The 9,880-nt window shown below is 40.0% G+C and overlaps 1 protein-coding gene across 1 annotated transcript; it reads right to left on the minus strand.

Annotated features, from left to right (window-relative positions):
- Positions 1-891: 891 nt before the first annotated feature.
- On the minus strand, positions 892-9,664 carry LOC143127850 (C-type mannose receptor 2-like). Its single transcript, XM_076289565.1, has 5 exons — positions 9,645-9,664; positions 2,285-2,331; positions 2,056-2,058; positions 1,556-1,936; positions 892-1,313 (listed from the first exon to the last, which is right to left on the minus strand). The coding sequence occupies exons 1-5, from the start codon at positions 9,662-9,664 to the stop codon at positions 892-894; spliced, it is 873 nt and encodes a 290-aa protein (XP_076145680.1).
- Positions 9,665-9,880: the final 216 nt, after the last annotated feature.

Here is a 9,880-nt window from a genome sequence, read left to right on the forward strand (position 1 = left end):
CATTTAATCTGCTGCCAGCCTGTGACTCCACATCGCCCAAAATGCTTGACTGCATTGTATTCACCACATTTTAGATACATTTTGGTGTACCACATGGTATTTTCTTTCAGTGAATCTTTTGCTTTGCAATGACCTTCCTGCCCTCCTCTTGGCTGCCTTCACTCCTTCGTCTTCATTAACATTAATCTTTTTGGCCTCAATAATCCACTTACATAGTCTCTGTTTTTGGTTTTGGATTTTGTGAAATACATTTCTAAATAAATGCGACTTATAGTCCGGTGCGACTTATATATGTTTTTTTCCTGTTCATGACGCATTTTTTGACTAATGCGACTTATACTCAGGAGCGACTTATAGTCCGGAAAATACGGTAGATAGATAGATAGATACTTTATTGATCCCCAGGGGAAATTCAAGGTCTCAGTAGCATACAGACAACACACACACATTCACTTACAGCAGAAAAAGTAATTAAAAGTATATAATATAAAAAACACAACTAAGCAATAAGGACAGTAGAAGATAAAGAATATACTAAATATACTAAAATACAAATTATACTAACTAACACTTAATCTAAATCAATTCTAAAAACAGTATCCAGTGGGTGAGAGAATCACTGAGCCTCTGTGCATAGTAAGGTAAGGTAAGGTGCTTTGTGTGAGTGAGTGTCATGGTGATAGTGCAAATGAGTAAGTGCAACAGTGCAACAGTGCAAGAATGAAGTCTATATATCTATATATATATAACATCAATTCCCATCAAGCAGAGAAAAGGAAAAGTCTGGACACCTTAGCAGATGAAGTTATTTTGATGATGGCAGCTGAGCCTACATTATTCCAATGTCAATGCATAATTCACCCACTCCACCATCTTTAGGTCATCAGCATGTCATATCCTGATCATCAGCAGCTCATGATCATGCTGTTGTGTATCTGAACCCCCATCAAGCAAAGAGAGGGGCAGTGACTCACCTCCATAGCAGATTAAGTGATTAGGATCATGACAGCCTTCATCCCTCCACTGACCACTGGACATAATTTGAGTGCACGCCACACCATCATTATTGGGCTGTCCAGTGTTCCAGTGGCGGAATGAGGAGCTGCTGCCATCTGACCACTCCCAGGCATCTCTGAACAGGCCGAGCCAGACATATGGACCTCCACTACCTCCTTTAACTTCCTTTATCTGGTCATGCTCTGTCTGATTCCTCACACTGGCCAGGTCTGTGTGTTTCTCTCTGCAGTATCTCTGAGCATCTGCCCAGTTCTTCCTCTCAGTGACCAGCACATAGGGATGTGTGGAGTTTCCTCCTGTGGTAATGCATGGGTCATGGTTAACTGGGAACCAGCACAGCTTTACAGTCTGAACTAGTGTTAGTGAGACTAACTGTTTAGTTGTACAGTGTGGCTGCCTGTATTCATGAGTGAGTCTGAACTAATGCCAGTGTACATGAGGTCATTACACACTAATTTGTAGATCTGCACAGTTTGGATGCATGTGTTGCTGAGAGAATGAATAATCTTGTTCTGAGTGAAAGGAGTTGGATTCTCACCATCATAGCAGATGAAGGGAAGGCTGTTGCTGCATGGGTAATCACACCATTTTCCACCACACATAATCACACACTCTTCAGCATCTCCTCCATTGGGTTGGCTTGGATACCAGCTCCTGAACTCTGCTTCATTCTCTCTGTAGAAATCCCTGTCAGCCAGAGACCACTGCCACTTAGGACTGCTTCCATTCTTCAGCCCAATCCAAGCATCTCCAGCACCTGCTTCCTGGATCAAGCTCTTCACCTTCTCCATCTCTGTCATGTCGTCTATGGTGGCGAGGTCAGTGAACTCCTCTCTGCAGTACTGCTGAGCTTCTGTCCAGCTTTTCTGTTCCTCCACCACATGGAACTGACGTGGCACAGAGGAGAGACTGCCCAGACCTGAGAGGAGAGAGGAGCACACACACACACACACATTACAGATGTAGTGAATGGAGTAGGTGTTAGAGAGAACTTGAGAAGGTACACACACACACACACACACACACACAGACACAAACCACCTACACACCAACACCGTACAGACACACTTTATACAACACAATTACATATTGGCATTATGTGATGTGACACACACGAGCACACACACGAGCACACACACACACACACACACACACACACACACACACACACACACATACATACACACACACACACACACACTCACACACACACACACATACACACACACACACACACACTCACACACACACTCACACACACACTGACCTGAGACCAGCAGTGTTGTTATGAGAAGTAGAGTCATGACTGAGGGCCTGAACAGAGAAGATCATTTGGAGACACATCAACAATGATGAGAACAACACACAACAAGACACACTGTTTGGTGTTCTGACAGAAAACACACTCCCAGCTGATTTGTGCTGGTCAACTCTTGCAATAACCCAGCTGATTTCACCCATGGGTTGTGCTGGTTAACTCTTGCAATAACCCAGCTGATTTCACCCATGGGTTGTGCTGGTCAACTCTTGCAATAACCCAGCTGATTTCACCCATGGGTTGTGCTGGTTAACTCTTGCAATAACCCAGCTGATTTCACCCATGGGTTGTGCTGGTTAACTCTTGCACTCTGGGTTGTATCAGCATTCAGCAGTCACAGGTTGGGCAACATATCAGATCAAAATCAAGCTGTTATATTTCTAACGCTCTGGATGAGTGTGCCAAGTAGAGTTGTGTCAGGACTGATTTTTAAATCCTGAGATAATAGTGTTGAGTATTGAGCCTCCTTATAGTCAGTGAAATACATTAAATGTTCAAATCTGACAAGACAACATTTTAGTCAAATCTGGTACAAAGAGAGTTGTCAACTGACATCTAATATGCAAACTGCTTCTCTATGCAGTAGATTTCCTATGGTGTGGCTCATCCACAAAAACATCATAACCAACTTTTTTTTTTTTTTTTTTTACTTTCAAAAGTAAAATTACAGCATAATAATGAATAGACTATGAGTGTATGGCAGTGACAGGTGCTGTTAAAATACTCATATCATTCCCAACATCATACTAAAAACTCGTTACCCTTTTTGTGTTGCAGTTACAAAAGTCCGCCACATGGTGGTGATGTTGCACTTAAAATTCCCATGCCAATTCCAATTTAGATAGATAGATAGATAGATAGATACTTTATAGATTTATAGATAGATAGATAGATAATTTATTGATCCCCAAGGGGAAATTCAAGGTCTCAGTAGCATACAGACATCACACACAACATGCACTTACAGCAGAAAGGGTGAATATAAATATACATATAACCAAACTCCACTGTACAATAGTGGAGAATTTTACTCAGGAGTATCCCTTTAACAGAGCCCAGGTTGTTTTTACTCAGGAGTATCCCTTTAATAGACCCCAGGTTGTTTTTACTCAGGAGTATCCCTTTAATAGACCCCAGGTTGTTTTTACTCAGGAGTATCCCTTTAAGAGCCTAGGGGCAGCGATGGTTGTTTTGAGGCGTGAGTGGAGGACTGAGAGGAGTTGCCGTGACGATGACCTGAGTGACCTGGAGGCAAAGTACGGACTTAGTGGATCTGTGATGTATGATGGCGCTAAACTGTTAACAGCTTTAAAAACAAAAAGTAAAATGATAAAATCAATTCTGTATTTTACCAGACCTGACTGACTTCTACAGTACTTTCAAAAACAATAAACCTTTATAATGAACAATTATAAACAAAGAAAAATATTATAAAAAAACAGATGAATTTGAAGTAAAATTTCAAAATGAAGAAAAAGTAATTCAAATACAAAAGTTACAAACTAAATCACAGAGTTCTGGGCCCCCACCCTCCCTCCCATCCTGTCACGGCTGTGTGCAGACACACACACACAACACACTCTCGGCTGTGTGCAGGCACACACACACAACACACTCTCGGCTGTGTGCAGACACACTCACGACACACTCACGGCTGTCTGCAGACACACACACACAAAACACACGTCACACTCACAGGTCATGGCTGTTTCCAGACACACACACTCACGTCAGTGTGTAGAATGATTCATTTGTCCTTATCTGCCATTATGTATGAGTGTGTGTGTGTGTGTGTGTGTGTGTGTGTGTGTGTGTGTGTATGAGTGTGTGTGTGAGCAATGTTCAGTACTTTTCATGTTTGTCTTCATGGCAATACTGGGAATTGTGGAAATATATAATGTGAATACCTGCTTGGTTTACATGGGCAGTGTTTTACTATGTAAATTACTCTCTAGGCTTGACTGTAACAATGCAATGTTAACGGAGCTACCTGCAAGTGTACTGCGACTGTAACAGATGACTCCAAATGCGGCTGTGTGTTTGGTCTTTAAACCATAATCTAGCTGTTGAGCCTTGCTTTATAGATAGTTGATTTATGGTTATTAGGCTAATTGTTTAATTGTTCAGTTTTTTACTACAATTGATGCTATCACAATTTATATTGTTTACTGTTATTGTGTTTATGATGCTGTTAGTTTCCATGTAAAAAAAATTTCTGTTATGTAACCATAACCAAAAACTCAAACCACCAACATGGAGGAACTCGACTGGCAGGGTTAAGCAGTAATAAAAAAGGTGTTGCGCTTCATACACACACACAACATTGCAACAGTATGACTGATCATACCATTTGGCATTTGAATAGTAAAATCAACCTGACCAGGTGCTTGACTAGATTGATCATTAGATGATGAAAAACATAAAAATACATTTTATTAGTAGTTTTGAGAAAGTTATATCCAGTCTTTGCATTACTTTTCATTGTTGTGATGAAAGCAGTTATCGTGATCATTTTTTAAATATTGATGATAAAAATGATTAAAAAAAACTGTTATTGTGACAATTAGGAGGAACATTAGTTAACGGGGTCAGCCAGCTCTGGAGTTGCAGCTCTGCAGCTCTGTTGTCACCCCTTCGATTTTAAACAATTTTAAATACAGAAAAGGTTAAAAAAAAAACAGATTAAGTTAAAGTAAAATGTAAAAATTAAAAAAATATTTTGGAACACATTTTGGATGGGTTCTGGGCTCCCACCATTGCTGTGTGCAGACACACACACACCCAACACACTCATGGCTGTGTGCAGACACAGACATGACACACACACACATGAGTCATGGCTGTGCGCAGACACACACTCAACACAATCACAGCTGTGTGTAGACACACACAACACACGACTACATGCAGACACACACAAAGCACACACAACACACTCACAGCTGTTACTGTTTAAAGTTTAAACCATAATCTAGCCGTTGAGCCTTACTTGATAGATGTTAAGGTTGTTATACTAATTGTTTAATTGTTCATTTTATTACTATAATTGATGCTCTCACAGTCTTTATTGTTTACTGTTATTGTGTTTATGATGTTAGTCCCCATGTAAAAAACCTCAGCTATGTAACCATAACCATAGCCAAAAACTCAAACCATCAACAATGGAGGAACTCAACTGGCAGGGCTACACATGGATATACAAACCAAGACGGTGGATTCCTAAAGAAACGCAAACACCCACACCATAAGTGTATCTAAATATCTACCAAAAATTACATTTTACCGTGACTTGAAGAGCTGTAAACAATGTTGTAAGGTTGCATGTACAAATCTGCTTCGAGCTCCTGTGGAATTTTGATTTGCGACAAGAATTCTTGGTCTAACCGTTGATGTGCCATGAGAAAGGTTGGAAATAGGCACCCACCAGCCCAGCACTAAACTCAGAGCGTGGAAAACAAAATCGGATATTTCAGGCAGTAAAAGCCCTGGTAAGAACCAAACTAGATTTTGTTCATATTTACACACCTATGGCTACTAAAAATGTAAGGTTAATGTATCACATTTTATTTTGAAGTATTAAAAAACATTGTTTTAGAATTTTCAAACGAAATGGTTGGTAATTGGTGGTTTTGCGATATTACACTTCATGCACACACAACATTGCAACAGTATGACTGATCATACCATTTGGCATTTGAATTGTAAAATCACCATGACCAGTCCATTAGATGATGAAATACAGAAAAATACATTTTAATATAAGTTTTGAGACAGTTATATCTAGTTTTCATTAGTGCATTACCTCTAATTACTGTGATAAAAGCAGTTATCATGATGACTTTTGAAATATTATTGTGATCAAAAAAAGATCTGTTATTGTGACAACCCTAATTAGGATGTACATTAATTAACAGGGTCTTACCTGTCAGACAGTTTTTGAGTTGCGTCTCTGTTGTCACCCCTTCCAGTTACGCTGCTCATCTCTGTGTGAATGACACCACTGTAAGTGGTGCAGTGATCTACATTGCTGATGTTTTCTTTATGCAAAATCAACTTTGCCACACCTCACACACAGACGTCAGTGTTTTCTACAGAAATACAACTCTAGTAATGTTCTCCTACACCAACAATTTTGTTTCAATATATGTTTGGAGCATGCACAGAATAAATAGTAGATAGACTATTGTAGGCTACATCAAAGAAGGCTCTATGGGTTTGAAGAGCATTCTGCAAAGAGCCTGTTGTTATGGTAACTAGACACACTGCATAACGGTGTGGACTATGACTGTCTTCTCTTCCCATTAACACCATTGGGTGAGAATAAGTGATGTTATTTGCAGAATGTGTGCTTTTGGTTAATGTAGGCTAGCCTAACTAAATGTTAGTATGTAATATATATGTTGCTGATTGGATCATGAAAACATTTACATTTGGAACAGAACGCCTTTCTTAATCACATCAGCCTATCTATGACATTCCTTATTGCATACTGCACAAAGACAAACTTGTTGGCCGCTTGACTGGCTGCTTGAATGATTTATATGAATTAATGGATGCTGCGTTTTTCAGAATTATGTATCATTTCATGTCAAAGTTTACACCAATCATCAGCCTTCTAATGTATCCTCATGCTGAGAATCAGGAACAGTCTGCTCTCCTCTCCCCTGAACACAGGCTTTCATTTGTCTGCTCTCCTGAACACAGGCTTTCATTTGTGCGCCAAGCATGTTTCAATCAAGACATTACACAAGCTATTTTTATCGTTGAATGATTTAAATATTAGGCCTACAACAATAAATGTGTGTGTGTGTGTACTGTATGTGTGTGTATACGTGTGTGCGTGCTGCTGGTGTTAAGTATTTTAATGTGTGACCAAAGGCCCTCTTGACTTTACTTAGGACCTCCAGTTTCGTGCACACCAGAAGTCATCTAAACACCATGACTTAGCATGTTTGATAAATCACCTAATCATTATACTACCATCCTGCACATCTTGGTTCATTAACTATTTAAATTTCGCCAGCCAGCCAGCCCTAGACGTACAAGCCTCCCTGCTGTTCAGAGATTTGCATTGCAAAAGACATTAAAATTCACATTAAAATACCTGCAAACTAGATCTAAATTTTGACATTGCATGTGTGCGTGAAGGAGAGAGAGAAAGAAGTGTGTGTGTTACAGGGGTGAGAAGTGTGTGTGTTACAGGGGTGAGAAGTGTGTGTGTTACAGGGGTGATAGTACTTTTTCCCTGGGAGGTAAGCAGGTCCCTAAGCCAAGATATATGCCCTGATCAACATAATTGTCAAGCGGGATCCAGGGGTGTGTTCCCCTGGGAGAAGACTTTGATAAATAGTTCCTTAAATGATAGATTCTGGTGACTTGTGTGGATATAATGGACATCATTCAAACACGAGATGAACAAACCCAATACAAGCCTATATTACAGTAGCATATTTGTGTAGAGCACCAGAGTTCCTGGGCCTGGTAGGCCTGTTCATTAATCCATCCCTGCTTTTAACTAGTCACTTACCTGCATACACTTATTGCTTGTATAGCATACTGAGACTACAGATACTACAGCCATACCAAGAAAGGTCAGTGGGTGGCAATTATAATACTCCAAAGTAAACTAGGAATTGATTAGTAGCCTAACTATTGACTAAAGGGCATGAACAAGGAGATATTATTTTTTCTGCAAAATATGCTCCATTTATTTTAAACACGTTATTCTTCAGTTTGTTGGACAGATTTCTTTTAAATTCTGGCGAGATGCTATGTGTAATAACATATGCCGAGACAGACAGATGCGTAAGGACGAGTTTATCCTCCGCTAATTTCTGACACAAAGTGACAAGTGGATGAGCGACTGTAAACGACAGATCAGAGCTAGTGAGCAGAGCGTGAGCAGGCAAGGAGCGGAGTGGATGGAACTGTGTTGCAGCGCGGAGCGCTTTTTAATTCATAGGCCAGAGCGGCCGACATTTCACGGAAACATGAGAGTGCTACGGAGAGCAAAGAAAAACGTGAGCAATTTGAATCTGCTTCATATCAAGTAAGGCTTGTAAAGTGAAGTAAAACTTGGATCAAGTAAGGCTTGTAAAGTGAAGTAAAACTTGGATGCTAAACCTTTATTATTTAGGCAATTAATCCCACTGATCCCTATAGTTTTATGCTTATGTGTATTGACGTTGCCAAGTGTGTTCGTTGATGCACTATCGGTGTTGCATTTTAAAATAAATGTTATATGAGTGAAATTACCGTTGCTCTTAGTTCTTTGGGATTTAAGTTTTCTGTTTAAGGTGATAATTTGGCTTGTATTTATTTTCCCTCTTTTAAACTGGAGCGAGCGTGGAACAATTTCACTGAAGCGGGATGATTTTTAAGTGGAGTGGGGAGCGAAATTGAGCGGAGTGACCTGATGCGAATTTGAGCGGAGGAGCAGCCGAGTAAACAGCCACCTACATGAGGTGTGTTCAAGGCCGTAGCCATGATGTCAACATTGGGGGGGACCAAATCTGTGGTGCGGTGTGAATTTCAATAACAGAATTTCAATACATTTCCTGCCATTAAGATATACCAAACTTTTGACGGACATAGGCACGGATGGATTATGAACCCCTGGACATAGATGCAAAAAAAAACTCCCCTGTTAAGATGGGGACATACTTCCCCGGAAGACTTAAAAAAAAAAGACCCTTTATATTATGACGACTTGTACGTTTTGTGGAAATAGAAGAGAAGGGCGGAGAAGCAACTTCACACAGTCTTAGGCTTCAGGGCCCCCTGAGCTCTTGGGCCCAGTAGGCCCATTCAATAATCCATCCCTGGATATAGGCCTGTGGTATGACTCCATTTGTCTCCAAAATGTATATTTTAAAAGAAAATACAAACTATAGTATCTTTGATAACCTCTATATTACACTGAATGCTTACTCATAGGTTTGGACCTAGCCCAATTATATTTTGTATTTTGATTTTATTATTCTGGCGGCTAATCACACAATTTTAAGGTTGTTTGAAAGGGATGGGATTCAATATAGGCTACTAAGACAGGTCCCTCTTCTGTCTGACTCACCTCAAGTTACCCTATGCATTATAGGCTGGTTTCTGACAGAAATTACGTTTTGTGTTAAACTGTAGTGTAAGGCCCGTCTTTTGCCCAAACCTTATGCATTTCTAAAGAATGCCTTTTTGCCATCAATTTACATGTGTGGATGCCTGTGTTTGATCTGTATTGTCTTAGCTGGCCATGGCCAAAGATCCCCTACACCCGCTCATTCTAACATGTGTGGTTCTCCTAGCATCTCCATACCTCCAGTCCAGACCATCCATTGTTCTAGGTATTAACGCTCCAATTGCTTTGTGTGTGCTGTCACTGGGACAATGTAACAGATTTACTGATACTTCTCGACACTCAAAAACATGGTAACACAGATATCTTTCTTACTTCTAAAGTGATAAGATTTAGAAAGACATTCGGAAACAGATATTTCCATGATTATACTAGCCTTCTATTTAAATGTTATGCCCAATAGTCTGCCAAGAGGG

Source organism: Alosa pseudoharengus, unplaced genomic scaffold (genome assembly GCF_046254945.1).
Source record: "Alosa pseudoharengus isolate Yale_2024_CS ecotype anadromous, Long Island Sound unplaced genomic scaffold, YU_APseudo_1.1 YU_APseudo_1.1_scf_17, whole genome shotgun sequence".
NCBI lineage: Eukaryota > Metazoa > Chordata > Actinopteri > Clupeiformes > Clupeidae > Alosa > Alosa pseudoharengus.